A 16,490-nucleotide genomic window follows, 5' to 3' on the forward strand; every position below is an offset into this window, starting at 1 on the left:
GTGTTCCAGACCAAGCCAATACGTGACGAAGGGGCTCAGCTGCCACCTTTTCTTGTGCCATTTATAAGTCAGTCTCATCTTTTTGCATTTACTTCCAATGTACTATATTCAGCAACAATATAGATAATCAACATTTGAAATTCAAACACTGAGTCTCAAAAAATATGCTTGATCAGAATCAAGGAAACATAGGAAACATCAGCCAGGCTAGTGAGCTCTTATCGTCTGATGACTTGTTACATCGCCCAACAGCCAGCACAGCCACTACACCATACTAACACATTTCGTTTACTCATAAATAATAAGGTTACAGACCTTAGCCTATAAAACATTCGAAATTTCTGAAGTACTGGATTATAAAGTATAATACAGGCAAAGAAGCTGTAAATCAAAGTTGGTGAATAAAAATTTTAGTCTCCTCCTAGGTAACAATTTTATCAACTCTCATCATGCCAACTGACATAACCTAATTGCAAATCCATCAACAAACAAGAAAGAAATGCCAAAATTTTATATCATATAATATACCCATTAGATAAAAGTGGGTTTTGCCACTAGTAATACTGTAGGGTACGTAATTGAAAAACCTATCACTTTTGCTAATGATGTACGAAGTAATTGAGCCATTTTCCAACACACTACTGCCGTAAATTATACCTCAAAACATGCCATTTTGAGGGTTCTTTCGTTTTATGTTCACCTCAAAAATAGCAAAAATTTATAGCCTACATTGTGAAATAAACTGAAAACTGTGAAACATAGTGAAAACTGCCAGATTGCAACATCTCGGATATTTGTGACATCTAGGATGTTTGTTTTCCATGTGCAGCCAAAACCTGTAGAGCATGGGGATGACACATTAACACATTGGCTTCTAGCATACAGTGAGATGAACAGCAAGCTACTCAGTGGGTTGTTCCAAAGTATGGCTGATGTGATCACTGTATAGCAAATGGAGTGACTGCAGCTTCCACTTAGGTTTTATTTAAACCGTTATATCTCATACACCCTTCACTACTATGCATTAATTTTACTTATAGTAGTACTGGTCAGAGCCTGTCAACAGAAACCAACACTTTAGAAAAACTTGAATCTTGGTTCTATCAAAATGGACTAAAACTAAATGTAACTAAAACCAAAATGATGCAATTTGAAGCTAAATCAGTAGAAAGGAGTGAAATAAAGATAACTTGCAATGATCAGGATATCACAGAAGCAAACCACGTGAAGTTCTTAGGCCTAAATCTTGACAAAAATTTAAATTGGAAGGTACACATAGATTACTTAGCAAATCAACTGAACAACTTAGCATTTGCAATGTGTATTTTGTCAGGTGCCACAAACATAGATACCAGAAAGATAGTTTATCACTGCTACTTTGAGTCAGTTATTCGTTATGGCATAATCTTCTGGGGAAATTCAGCAAATGTCACTAGGCTCCTAGTATTACAAAAGAAAGTAATTAGAAACATGTGTGTTGCAAAAAAACGGGAATCCTGTCGACCACTGTTAAAAAATTTAAAAGTACTATCTATCCCCTCACTTTACATATATGAGATGGTGGTGTTCCTATATAGAAATCAACATACACTAGACAATTTCCGTTTTGACCACAACTACAGCACTCGCCACAGAGATAACTTCAAACTTCCAACACATCGTTTAAAACTTTATGCCCAAACGCCAGAGTATATGGGGTTAAAAATTTTCAATAAAATAAAAGGCAGTAATATATTTAAAATGGAGATTGGTTCACTGAAAAGATTGCTCTTTACTCTCCTGGTGGAAAAGTGTTATTGTTCTGTCGATGAATTCATTGAGGACAGCTTCACAATCTGAACACAGGGATTGTAATACATTTATTATTTTATGTACATGTGTAGCTGTAACTTAGAAATGTAAAATATAATGTAAACTTTTGTAGTTCTCTTAAAAAAGTGAAAAAAGTTTCTTTTGTAAACCTTGACATGTCTCCTGTACATCAAATCAAATGATTTGAAAATTGTATGTAATGAGATGAATAAACCACATAACATAACATAACATAACATGTCATGCCTCTATCAAATGCAGCCAATGAAGGCTACTACTCCATTTGCTATGTGTGACACCACAATTAACAGGACGTGTTCAGTCAACATTTGTGCAATGGCTTCATCATCTTTGTTGCAGTCCTCAATGGTGTTTAATACATTGTGATGGCAGACAGAGTGTTATAAATGTAACAGACTTCTGGGATAGAGAAACACCTTAATCACAGCAGACATAACTTTATTTCATATTTATTGGTATAAATAAGTACCATATGTGAAGGGAAACTTGTGTGTGTATATGTGCTTTTGCAAAACTGTTTTTACACTACAGCAAGAAATAAGCTCGAAGTGCAAACAGCACACATATGCAATACTGCAGAACGCTCCACTTTGACCACCAAGCACAATGAACAAGGAAAAGTTTACAAGCAGTATACTAGAGAGCACTGCACTCATGTCACCAGAGTACTATGCACTGCCATTGGCTAGGAAGGAAAACACACACCCTCACATGTTAGATTCTGACTTTCAACGGCTTCACAGTTTTTATTTCAATTCACCATGATCACCAATTTCTGCTTTTTTCTGGGTGAGCACAAAGGAAAAATGTCTAAAAAATGTGTGTTTTGACGATGCTGAGGTGCTTTTCCATAACATGGTGAGCCGTGGCAATTCTGTTTTTGTGAAAGGGGAGTTTAAAGAGGACTGGGGCAGCACTGATAATTTGGATTGAGGAGGGAGGAATGCCAGAGTAATAGGTGCAGTTGTGTGAACCACTGTGCCAGTGTAGCTCAGTGGCTAACACACCTGCCTAGTAAGCGAGAGACCTGGTTTCAATTTGCGGCGTTGGTATACAAATTTTCACTTGTCGCTTCAGTCTATACACATAAAAAAATGTAGTTATGTGGTCATACCATGTCAGAAAAGAGCTTGATTACCTTTCACCCAGATATCAATTTAAATTTTTTGACAAGTTTTTACTTGCTGTTACACATCTATGATTTTTTAAGAACTGATGAAATTCATTACCACAAATTATTATATAAACATTGTACTGTACATTTAATTTCCTTCACTTATACAGATTTTATTGGAGAGGATTATGATTGTTATTTGTTTATGTCAATTACATATGTTTTTGCTTGTATTTTAGGGGTTTTAACTTTTTCTTGATTCTGAATTTTCATCAATTTGAGTCTGGACCACACAATAATGTGAAATAGGGGTTTCACTGTAGTCGGAAAATAAGGAACGATTACACATTGGATTTCTCCTTCAGAAATCACCATGAAATGTTGGTTGTTTGAAGGTCATGTAATGTCTTGTGTAAGAAAAAGAAACATCTATCAACACTTTTATGAATTCTACAGTGGGATGATCTAGAAATATCAAGACTGGTTTATCAATCTACATATTGCTGCTTGCAATGCTATGGATCCCATGACTGTCAAGCAAATATGGAACCAATGGCCTCATGAAAGCAATACTCAGCACCATGCCTGATCTCAGTGACACATATTGTTCACTTGACTGTGCAGAATCATTCGATCATGTCACGTACCACGAGTCAAGAAATGAGTTTGTTTGTAGCAAGCTAAGTATCCACATGGTTAGTGTGGTGACATTTGGAGTATCATCAGCTGTCAGCATAGCGACCATTTTTTCAGCTTCCCTTGACACAGCAGAAAAGGTAGGTATGTTGCTAGTCCTGTGTCCAACAGCAACAATGGACAGAAAAGTGGCACCATGTTGTCTTTTCAGATGAGTCCCAGTTATGTGAACTTGCCAGATTGCATCCGTCACAATCAGCACCTGTCACAGGCCCAGCAGCTAGCTTGATAGTCTGGAGGGCAACAACATAATCACCTTAGGCTCCAATCTGGACAGCTGTCATTACATTTTGTTAAGGCCAGTGGCTGTTCCCTGTCTTTTAGGTCTCTGTGATGTAATTTTTAAACTAGATAACACAAGGTCACACATTTCCCATGGTATCCAGATTTACCTTGATACAGAGGATGTCAGACTGTTACCTTGACCAGCATGATCTCCAGATATTTTACCCATTGAAAACATCTGGTCACAAGATCAATTCAACTTGATGCCCAGCTAGGTTAGAACCACAGCTGATGCCAGAGACGGCAGGTCTTTGTACAAAATTTTGCATCCTGGTCATTCCCAAATCACTCCTGTATTCTTCCCGTCATACTATATATCCATAATAAGAAAAGTTTCATTAATTTCTCTCTTTTCTGGTGTTACTATTTTAATGGCCAGCAGAGTATATATTGTGCACATTTATGGATAGATTTTGAAAAGGAACCAGTTGTTATTTAGGCTGTCAGGGTAGTAACATATGAATCACTAGTGATTTGCAGGTGTTTCGTGGAGAGAGAAATGATGTTCTTGCAATTTTTTATTTACTTGGATTCTAATCATCAGATACTTTCTCTTTTTTTATAAGTTCCACGCCAAAAGCTTTATGACTGTCAAAACTGAAATTACTACAGTAAGAGAATTGTTGTAATATACAAGAACATTCAAGGTAATACCAGAAATCACACTGACAATAAGTAAGGTATTCCAAGAGCAACAATGGGAAACATGTAAAAGCATCAGCTGCTAAGAAACCATATAAGATGAAGGAACATCTTGGAGTGTTTCGGTGGAGGGCACTAAACATACAGAGAGAAATAGACATTCTGGTTATCTGATAGACTTACATGAAACTGAGTCAAGCATTATCAGTAGCACTAGAAGTTATAAACTACATTTATCATGTGAAAAGATCTTACAAAATTACCTGAACATTGCTTTCATGAACCCGTTTTTAAATATGTATCTTTGTTGATGATTATGACAACTCTTCTACATATTCAGAAGTTGGACAAAAATATGGAAAAACTGTGAGAGAAATACATGTTTTAACATAAATGCAGCCTACAGGTTGCATTGTTGTATTTGACCAAGAACAACACAATGCCCCCACCGCATTGTAAGTGCCAGTCGCAGTCAGAAGTGCTACGTTGGGGAAATTTGTCTTCTCCGATAGCAACCAGTCAAACTTCAGAGTCAAGCAGGTGAACTATACAGCAGAGCACCAGGGGTCACTCTGGTAGATGACAGCCAGAAGGTAAACATGTCCACCGAGCCAGCACGTGGCAACAATATCATCACAAGAGATCACTGGCCCCACAAACCTACTGCCTCTGCAGGGTCATGTGGCCTCAAATAGACTCAGCTGTACCTTGCTGCTTTACTGGTATTTAGGCTGGTGCCCAGGCTAGGCTAAAGAGCTTATTTCTAAATGAGCTTTCTGGGCCAGGCACCAACCGCAGTGGCAGTTCTTCAATCACTCTTGCAAAGCAACCAGGACGATCTTCGATGCTCTCCATGGAGCACTCAATGTTGTGACCAGGCTTTGCCAAGACATGGTGTCCGCACTGTGGACATTTGGATTAGTTTATCCACATCCCTCTGCCGGCTTCACAGGATTTGAGGCACAAGTCATGCTCCTCCCCTTGGCTATGCCCTGCTTTTTCAAAGCACTCCATGTTCCTTTTGCACTCCAGGATAAGTTTCAGAGTGAGCTCCAAAGCCTGCAGGATGAGGGCCCCAGTCCTCAACAGTTAGTGGGCCACTCCCATCATCATTATGGCAAAACGGAAGGTTCGCTAAAGATTTGTAGAGACTTCAAAACCCCTGATTAATGGTTAGTCCTTAATTGATGTCTACTGTGTACCTATAATAGAAGACATTATGGTGCCCCTCATGGGCAGTGAGATCTTTGCAAAAATTTATTTGCACGACACATATTTCCAACTCCCACTGCGTCAAAAAAGTCTTGTTCGTCAATGCTCCATTTTGATTTCTCTGGTGTAATTGGTTCCCCTTTAGCATTGCTATTGCACTGGCTACCTATCAACACTCTTTAGAACACACATTAGAGCTGCTGAGGATTGCCAATCACTTAGATGAAATTACAGTGTCTGGTAAAAATGCTCAATATTTAGCCGCCAACGTTGACTCATTATCTGATGTGCTCAACTGGCAATCTCAAGTGTAATGTGGACAAATGCTACAAATACTGTTTCTTGTACCACAAGTAGAATATTTCAGACATATGTTCAATGCATCAGGATGCGGCCCACATCACACTACATCCAGGCCGTCCGGGCCCTCCCAGTCCCCAATGACACTAAACAACTAAAATGTGTTCTTGGACAATTCAACTACTATAAAAATTCATTTCTTACACAGCAGCCGTCACAGAACTTTTCCATCAGCTACTGCAAAAAAAGTACAATTAGACTTCTTCATGTAACGAAGTTGTCCAGGACCTCAAACAAGCTCTTCCTCATTCAGTATGTTGCACTGCCTATGGCTCTTCCAGTCCCTTAACTGTGGTGGCAGATGCATTGTACTATGGTTTGGGAGTGGTGCTGTTCCAAGAGGTTGATATGGTGGAATGCTCTACTGAGGATTCTCCAAGGCACTGACACAAGCGCAACATAATTACAGCTAAATAGAGAAGGAAGTCTTGGCTATTGCAATATTCGAAACCAGAACAGCACGTCATATCTAGCAGTCAGCATTGTCCTAGTAAGGGTATATCTACGACATTCGGTATAGGTTCATGGTGCAGTACATCAATGCTGATCTCCTCTCAAGACTGCTCCTTGGACAAGACCTGGAGTTCATCTTGGTGCCAGAGGTGTGCTCCCAACAAAGATACTAAAGCATAAATAGTGGTGATGAACTTATGTCTGGATTTGGTAGTCATTGTCCACCAATATTTAGATGGCCCAGTCATTCAGAAAGTAATTTGATTAGTGGACCATGGTTGGTCAGTGAATCACAAATGAGTGGACCACGCGCAAGAGCAAGCATACTGGTATTATAAAAACTATCAGCTCTCAATGGCATTCTATTGCTTCAGGGGGACAATGGTTGCACCTGAGTAGTGATGCCAAAAACCCTCAGACAACACATCTTGACACTCTTCCAAGAAGGTCACTGACTCACCAAATGTATATGGGAAAGGTATTGACAATTACACTGCTAAAATGGCTGCAGCATGCACCACATGTCGGAACAAACAGGCGGCCAGTGCAGTGATATTCTCCCTGGCTGGACACATTATCACCATGGTCTCTCCTCCACTTAGACTTCGCTGGCACTTTTTAGCATTATCCTCGTTAAGTGTCACTGATGCAAGCAGTGATTTCCATAAGTGTTTTGAATGTCCTTAACATTCTTGGCGAAAACAATTCAAGTACTGGCTCACATTTTTTCCATCACAATATTTTCAGAAACTATGGTGACAGATAATGCTTCCCTGTTTATACACTCACTTAATTTGGCACTTTTTGTTTGGACATGGCACTGCCTGGATGCATACAATACCCTTCCATCCAGCATTCAGTGGCCTTGTGGAGACATTCATCCTCATATTCCAGACACAAATAGCCAAGCTGCATGAGCATCTTGCGTTGGATGAGGCAGTCACATTGTTCTTACTCTCCTACTGCTCATCTCCACAAGATGGGACTAGTCCACATGAAGACTGCATGGTAGGCCCAATCAATCACAGCTCTTGATTATTCACCCAACTGCCCTTCAATTACCTTCCTGGTAATGGAACTGCCACTGATACTCCTTACAGGATGAGGGCTGGGTACTCGTCTTCTCCAAGGGCCACCAGCAATGGGTGCTGGCAGTTGTAACACATATCAACTAGATGCGTTCTTGCAGTGTATCGACCCCCGACTGGAAATATTTCACAAAGTTTTTTGTTGGAGTGTCAAGACACCTCAGCACCAAGGACCATTGACAGCAACCTCAAGCCACCACTGCAACAGGCTATGCAGCCTCCAGGTGCCAATGACATCAGCCCTCCCACAATCTAGGTGTCCACATTAATTGACACTGACTCCTGGGACATTGAGATATGCCACACCCTTTCATTCACCAGGGGGGAGGGATGGGGTGTATGCTTTTTCAGGACCATTCGCACTCTTGCAAAGTAACCAGTGTCAAGCAGGTGGCCACACAGCAAAGCTGAAAGGAACACTACAGCAGACAAATGTGTCCACTGGGCCAGCAGGTGGCATCGTGATCACCACAAAAGATCACTGGCCCCATGGACCTACTTGTCTCTGCGGCAGGGTCACATGGCCTCAAACAGATCTGGCTGTATTCTGGCACCTTCATGGTATTTAGGCTGGCATCCAGACTGTACCATTGTACCATGCAGTTCATTCCTAATGAGCTCTCTGGTCCATAGGCTGACCACAGTAGTGGTTCATCAATCACAGTCTTGCTAAGGAACCAGCAGGTTCTTCAGTGCCTTATTTCAGCCAGGAATCTCCTCTACATGAGGCAACCAGTGCTGTCACCAGGCTTGGCAAGATGTGATCTCTGTGCCAGGGACATGTGTGGACTATGGTACTGGTGGTCATAATATCTTCACCAGGGACATGTGTGGACTATGGTACTGGCCGTCATAATGCTTGGTGTCATTAACTTTTTCATTCCAAAGTGAATTCAGGAATAAACTTTGACACTTCTTGGATCATCAGTAACAAACAGTTACTGTGCCATTCAAGTCCAACTCTCTGACTTAACCACATACTGTCAATGTAAAACCTTATTCCAAGGAGGAGATCTGAATTCAGGGAAAGCGGAAAACCATCATCCACTAAGTCAAAATACAGGCGAAATTGTGTGTTGACTGATCATGACATATGGTCATTGATAAGAGCTGTGATGAAAAAGAAGAGGACAACGGCTGCAAAAGTCATTGTAGAACTGAATGTCACACTCACAAAACCTATCAGCACCAAACCAACATGAAGAGAGCTCCATAAGCATGGAATTGCAGGGTGAGCTAGACTTTCAAAACCACACAACAGTGATGCAAATCTCCATAACAGGAATACATGGTACTGAAGCGACAAAACCTGGGCTATGGAAAGTGTCATTTGGGTGAATGTGTCCTGTTTCACACTATTTCTAACTTCTGGTTGAGTTTACATCCCAAGAGTGAAACATGGCATAGATTCAGAGAAGATTTGGGCAGCCATATCATGGTATTCCATGAACACCATGGTGATGCTGCAAGATCGCTTTACTGCCAAGGATTATGTGACCATTTTTGCTGATCAAGTCGATCCTGTGGTACAATGTTTGTTCCCCAATGATAACCCTGTGTTCCAAGATGACAGGGCACCTGATCACACAATGTGTGTTACCCAGGCATTGTTTTGTGAGCGTGAGGATGAGCTGCCACATCTCCCCTGGTCACCAAAGTCACCATATCTCAATGTTAATCAGCCTTCGTGGTCTACTTGGAAGTGATGGGTGCATAATCACTATCCATCTGCATCATTGTTACTTGAATTTGCCACTATTTTTCAGGAAGAATGGTGTAAGATACCCTAGAAAACCATACAGAACCTGTATTTATCTGTTACAACATGACTAGAATGCCAACAGGTTTCCGACACCATATTTGGCATGGTGAAGTCTTGTGTTTTTGGTGTTTCCATATTTTTGTCCAACCCCTGTATATGCTGTTTGTTAGAGAAGATAAAGTTAAAGAATATGAACAATAATCCAGTGAAATAATTATAGACCTGTAAGTAGAAAGGACAGTCTTCTACAGAACAAATTGTTGTAGGGAAGAATCTTTTCAATTGCATTGAATTAAGGAATATTAAAAACATTCATTGTGAGGTGAAATAATGTATCTTTGAGAAGGAAATGACAAATATCTCCCAATATAAGAAAAGAAATCTCAGTGTTTTAGTTGGCAGGAAATGCACACAATAAACACATAAATTACTTAAGTTTTTCTGATAACAAATTGTAAAATTCTAGCAAAAGTTCTCCAAAGCTAAAAATCAATCTTATGGTTTAGATAAATCACTAATATTTAGTCACTGAAGTAGAAGACTTTAGTTACTGAAGTAGAAGAGTATGGCAGCTATAGAAATCAATACACATGTTAATGATTTATTTCATCGTGTTCTATAACTTGTATTTAATGCCTGTAATTTTTAAAAAAATTGAAGTTAATCCTCTAGTCAGTTTAATAATGAATAAACATATTGTTGCTATACAATTTAACAATTAACTCGAATAACACGAATATAACACAACTGTCCAGAAAAATGTATGTTTTATTTCTCTCTGATCTGCTGTGCAAATAAAACAGTGTGAAATACTTAGGGTTGTTTGACATGGTTTTGGAATGTCGCTGCCGATGAAGGACTGGTATACAGGTTCAGGTCTTAAGCAAACACACAATTTCTGCTTTTTACAAACGTTCATCGTGGCATATATACTACTAAATGTGTCAACTTAGTAAAATTCCTAAGGCTACGATTAAGTTGATCTCTCTGTTACAGCCTTTCAGCCAAGAACTTGGAAGAATATCCAAGGTTTGTAAGATATAGAGAGGAAGCTTTGAGATGGTCCATGAGATGTGCTCACACACTAAAATCGGCAGTACACTGCCTGTGAAAGAGAAAATAACATCACTGAATCTCAGTGTTGTGCACCGTGTTAACTTAAAACAAATTTTCATTCTGCTGAGTGTGTAACTTTCTTAGGCCACAATGCTAGAATACTTTGGCTCCCTTAACTGTAGTCATTATTGGGGGTTAGTATCAACTCTATGCAACTGAATAATGTAGCCTATTTTTATTTAATTTGGATATCTGCCTTTAGAGACAAATTTATGAGGCTGCAGGTGGTGTACAATTCAGCTTCTGTTTTAGGTAAATATAAAAAGCTATTTAACGGTTGTGGTGTAGTACATAATCTTATATAACTAGTCACACTTGAACCACATATTTATGTCATCACATACTTGTATGGCTTTGTCAGGTATCAAGGAACACTTTGATGTATGTCTTGATTATGCTAACTAATTATAGCTTCATCCAGATAACAAATCTTTGTCAACCTCACTCTCAAAATTTATATTTTATCTCTACTATTATTTCACTTTGCTCAAATGAAGTTTATATTTACAGTCTTCAGTTACATCATCATACAACTTTCTGACATCATCACACTAAATAAGAAAGTAGCTCTTTCAATCTCTGCAATAACAAAACTTTTTGATCCTGTGATAAATATTATTATTACAATATACTTTATCAATTGTATTAACAACATTATATTTACTACAAAACAGTTTCACTCTGTACAAGACACTTCTCTCCTGATTATATGGAGACAATCAACAAAAAATGTATTATAGAACACATTCCCACTTTCCTTTCACAGATCTGTCTTGCCAGCTGCATAAACACAACTCTCTTACTTCTTTATACTCTGCTGGACAGAAGTGATGGAATTGCCACTACAAAGTAAGTCACTACAAAGATATTTTGCCCTTTGGAACAATCTGTCCATCTAATTAACTACTTACAACTCTTCAGTGATTTGAAAGTAGGTGTTTGTGAAACTCAACAGAATTATCTCATTTATGACACAGGATGAAAATGAGATGTGAGCATTTTTATACACTAATAATATGGTATCTCGGTTTCTCAGTTAAACTGACTGATGATGTCAAAGATTTGAGAGACACGCATTAAAAGTGTGGCTACAAAATGATTCATGGAGCAAATAGATACATTGTACAGCAAGAGGAGACATTTACAAAGGAAATTAAGGAAACAAGGAAACTCACCTGTAAACTTGTGTAGCTGGAGAAAGTCCTCTTCATCCCAAAACGAAACTTGTCATGATCATTCACATGGCGATGCCTTAGCAGCAGTGCACGCATCACGGTTGGCTTATCCTCTGCTTCTATCAGTTCATCAATCACCATTTGTTCAACAACTCTGTAAGCTACTCCAGGGAGATCTCTCTCCTCAAGATCAAGTAGCACAACACCTGTGGAATGATAAATAGATGTGGCAGTCTTGTCCATCACCGTTCTTAATGCAAGCATGGCTTATCCTCTGCTTCTCTCAGTTCATCAAGCACTTCACATGTTCAACATTTGCCATCCACTTTTGGAGTATTTCCTGACATTTGTGACATCATGTGTCTTATATTAAATTACTTGTCTCGGCTTCATCTACTTCACTTTAGAGGTGTTTAAATGTTAAAAATTACTTGTCTTGGCTTCATCTACTTCACTTCAGAGGTGTTTAAACATTAATAAGAATCACCCTGTATATTTTTAACATTCAGTATAATATTGAGATACATCACACATTTATGTACACCAAACAATGGAAAGTCCAGGATGAAATAACAACAGTATTATGAAAAGGATAGATTTCCACCCACCAAACAGAGGAGATGCTGAGTCGCAGACAGGCACAAAGAAAAGACTACAATATCATTAAGCTTTCACTCAAAACACCTTCTTTGGAAATACAGACATACATTCACACAAGCACAACTCACATATACGTGACCACAGACTTTGGTTGCTGTGGCCAGACTGTGGACAGCAACAGTCTTTTTTCAAAAAGCATGGAATGGATGAAGTATGATGGAGTAGGGCCAATAGTGTCAGGTAAAACTAACTAAAATTCATGTGAAAACACAGTGACATAAAAGAGGAAAATAAATAAAAAGATGATAATAGTGGGATGCAGGTCAGTGGGTGGATATATATGAAAAGGGGAGCAGGGGCAGCAGATGTAAATGGATTGGATAAGGTTAGTGTGTGGTGCTACAATAAGGGAAGAGAGAGAGAGAGAGAGAGAAAGAGAGAGAGAGAGAGAGAGGAGAGGTTGATAAGGTCGAGATTCAACAAGTTTTCATGGCCATGGAAGGTACAGAAAATAACGAGTGAAGGTATGTGACAGTGAGGGAGGAAGTGTGATCAATCTGAAAGTCTAGATTCAACAATTCTGTGTGGCACTGGAAGGTATGGAAAATAACAAGCAAAAATACATGACAGTAAGGGACAAAGTGTGATGAATATGAAGGCCTATGAACAATTATATCAGTGGAAATAATGTAGGATATGAGATGCTGCACCAGTTTGGAAGGTGACAGATAAAACACAGAAAAGAAGAGAAAGAAAAGGACAGACACAGAAGCGAGTAATGCTTTAGAGAATAGCAACAAAGGAAAGCAGCACTGATTTGGAGGATGGAAGAAAATCTGTGGAGCAAAATCAAACAATGGAAAGTCCAGGACAGAACAACAAAAATATTATGACAATACAATAACAAATCCTGTGTTCAAACTGTCAAACATTTGTAACTTTTAATTATAAATTAAAAATGCATCATTTAAACAATACTGTGAAATGCGCTAATTTTTGTATGTTATTTATACTGCTGTGGCAGCACCCACCATGGGAGTATAGATTTAGCCATGATTAGGCAGGTAGTCTGTATAGGTTGTTGCCAGAAATATGTAAAATAATATTTTTCTTTGTCTGATGAAATTCGGAGCAATACATGAAAAGTGACTTAAAATGGTGTTTGGATTCATTACCATTACTAATAGTCAGGCAGAGCTACCCTTTTCATTTTTTTAAGATAGTTTTTTGCAATCATTACAATGTTTATTATTTCATGAATTTTGAATGGAAAATCTTACAAGTGATCATGTGTATGTGAGCTGTGCTTGTGTGAATGTGTTTGTGTTTCCCATTCTCAAAGAAGGTCTTTTGGCTGAATGCTTAAATTTTGTTGTGCCTGTCTGCAACTCTGTGTCTCCTCTATATGATGAGTAGTGACCTGTCCTTTCTGTATTTTTTTTTATGTAATCAATTTTTGTATAAAAGTATAAGTCAGCTTTTAACACTATTTACAACAAGAATTTGAGTTGTATAAAACTCATGTTTTCATTGCAGCTGTATTTGTAGAAATGTAATAAAATGCATCATTTGGCTCAATAATGAATTGCTCAAGATAATAAAATTACCTTGTAGAAAAAGAAGGGAAACTATCTGTCTTTGAAGAACAGCCCTAATGTTGAAACTGTACCTTATTAAAAGGAATATTGTAGATTTTTGTAGAAAGTAATCCAAAAAGCAGATTACACACTTTATGAGAAGAGCACAGCCACAAAGGTAATAAAATAAAGATAATGTGGAATACAACACAGAAGCTGGGTGGCAGAATTAGAGATGAATAGGAGCAGTGATCATTTGGTAGCAGATGTTCATAAGTTTGTAGTGTTTCACAGCTCTTTAATAGGCACTTTATATTGGTAACCCATAAGACAACATTGACAGGCTCAGTAAATGTTGTCCTGGAATACCTGAGACCAAACTTCACAAAAAACTTTAGTGACATTAATATGGTCTTCACTACACCACAAGAACTAATGACTACCACAAAATCTTAGCTATAAATTTTAAAAAATGTTGCGGTTACAATAAAATATCATTAACATTATTCAAGAGAGTTGTTCCGAGTTTACTAGCTTCTTAGGTTATTTTTGTAAACTTTCATTTATCAATCAAATTTTCAGAATGGGTGCAGTATATGAATAAGGAAATCCCCTCAAACCTACAGCCAGTTTCACTTCTGCCAGCATTCTTAAAACTTTAGAAAAGTTAATACATATACATCTTCTTAGCCATCTGGCTACAGATAACAAATTGTTGAAATCACAATTTGGATTTCTAAACAGTTCTGGTACTCATGAAACTATTTACATATACACTGAAAGAGTACTTAATTGACTACACAATAAAATACCAGATGCTAGTATATTCTTTGATGTAGAAAATGCACTGAACTGAGTATACTGCAACATACTTTTAAGTAAACTAGAATGTTACAGTATCTCATGAAATTCTGTGAAATTATTGAAGTCATACTCATGTAAAAGAAGACAAAGGGTGTCAATATGTAAAAGTCCTATACTACAGTCTCCATCTGAATGGTATCAAATTACAAGTAACATTCCACAAGGTTCAAGCTTGCAGCCCTTTTCTTCCTTGTATGTATTAGTGACCATTCAACAGGAATATCACCAGGTACTAAGTTTGTTTTATTTGCATATGGTACTAACATTGTGATAAATAGCAAATCAAATGTAGTTTTAGAAATAGCTCTCCATACTAGTCTAGCTTGTGTAAGCCTCTTCATCTTTTTATCTTTTTTTCTGGTGCCAATGTACTCCTGAGTATTTCCCAATGGAGATTGGAGTGGGTGGCTGTATTACCTCTGGAATATTTCACTGAAGTGTACACCATCATCATTAAATTGTACAGCAGAGTTGCAATCGGGAAACACTGAAATACACTATATTCAGTTAAGAACCTACATATAAGGTATGTTCAAAAAATTCTGGACCTTTGCCCACGAAATTTTTCTACATTTACCTTTTACTTATTCTGCATGGTATCCTTCAACCTCCACAATTGATACACTGCTCCCAATGCTATTTCCATTTCCAGAAGCAGTCTTGGTATGCCTCTTGCTGGATCGCGTGAAGCACTGTCTGTCTTTTATCTCCTTTCCCAACCCATTGTGAAGACAGAACCATGGTCTCAACATCATAACCATAGACCCATGTGTCATCACCAGGCATGATTCTCTTAAGGAACATCCCAATCTCATTTATGTGATCCAGAAGCTGCTCACAGATTGTGTGGCCAAGGTCTTTCTGGTCTTGACTCATGAGCCGTGGGGCAAACTTGGCAACAACACAATGCATTATAAATGTTGTGTCAGGATTTCATGACATGAAACAACTGAAATGTCGGTTAGTCTTCAATTGCATGCACAATTTCGTTGACATTACAGACATGAGCATTGTCGGTAGGTGTCGAAGGGCATCCTGAATGAGGGTAATCTTTATCTTCTGTCCTGCCATTTTTAAACTGTGTGAACTATTCATAATAGCAAGTACAGCTTAAGCACTCATCTCCATAGGCTTCTTAGACCATTCGGTGTGTCTCTATAAAGATTTTCTTGAGTTTCATGCAAAATGTAATGCAAGTGCTTAGCTCCTGTCACAAAATTCGCAAACTATGTGACACTATGTTCTACTCAATACAGCACTGAACAATAACTAACAGACATACAACAACGAAACTTCCAGCAGTTACACATAAAACACAGATGTGAGCAGGATGCCAACTGCAATTCGCTCCAACACACCACTGGTGCAAAATTATGAATATTCTGGAATTTTTAGAGCAGACCTCATACAAATGATTTGAAGTAAATTATTCTCTTCTTTTGTACCTAACATGATTTCCATTTATTTAAGTTCCTTCTATACCAATCATATTTACAGAAGGAGATGATCTGATTCTTAAGTAAAGCATTGTATATATTTTTTGTACTTATAAATTCATTAATTCATTTACACACCATGCTTCACAAATTGCAACAAAGAAAAGAGGATTCAGTAACATGCAACAAGTCAAGTTATGTATTTTTGTAGGCTCCTGTCACCAGTGTAATTTAAATAAATCATTTTGGGGATTAGCTACATCATTATGAGATGCTA

The 16,490-nt window shown here is 38.1% G+C and overlaps 1 protein-coding gene across 2 annotated transcripts in view; it reads right to left on the minus strand.

Annotated features, from left to right (window-relative positions):
* Positions 1-16,490, minus strand: part of LOC124612475 (band 3 anion transport protein) — an 860,143-nt gene that overhangs the window by 137,782 nt on the left and 705,871 nt on the right. For both annotated transcript variants that reach the window (XM_047140708.1, XM_047140709.1), the window contains one exon: positions 11,737-11,942. In XM_047140708.1, the coding sequence (XP_046996664.1) occupies positions 11,737-11,942 (206 nt within the window). The remainder of the gene's footprint in view (positions 1-11,736; positions 11,943-16,490) is intronic.

The sequence above is a fragment of the Schistocerca americana genome, chromosome 4 (assembly GCF_021461395.2).
Source record: "Schistocerca americana isolate TAMUIC-IGC-003095 chromosome 4, iqSchAmer2.1, whole genome shotgun sequence".
NCBI lineage: Eukaryota > Metazoa > Arthropoda > Insecta > Orthoptera > Acrididae > Schistocerca > Schistocerca americana.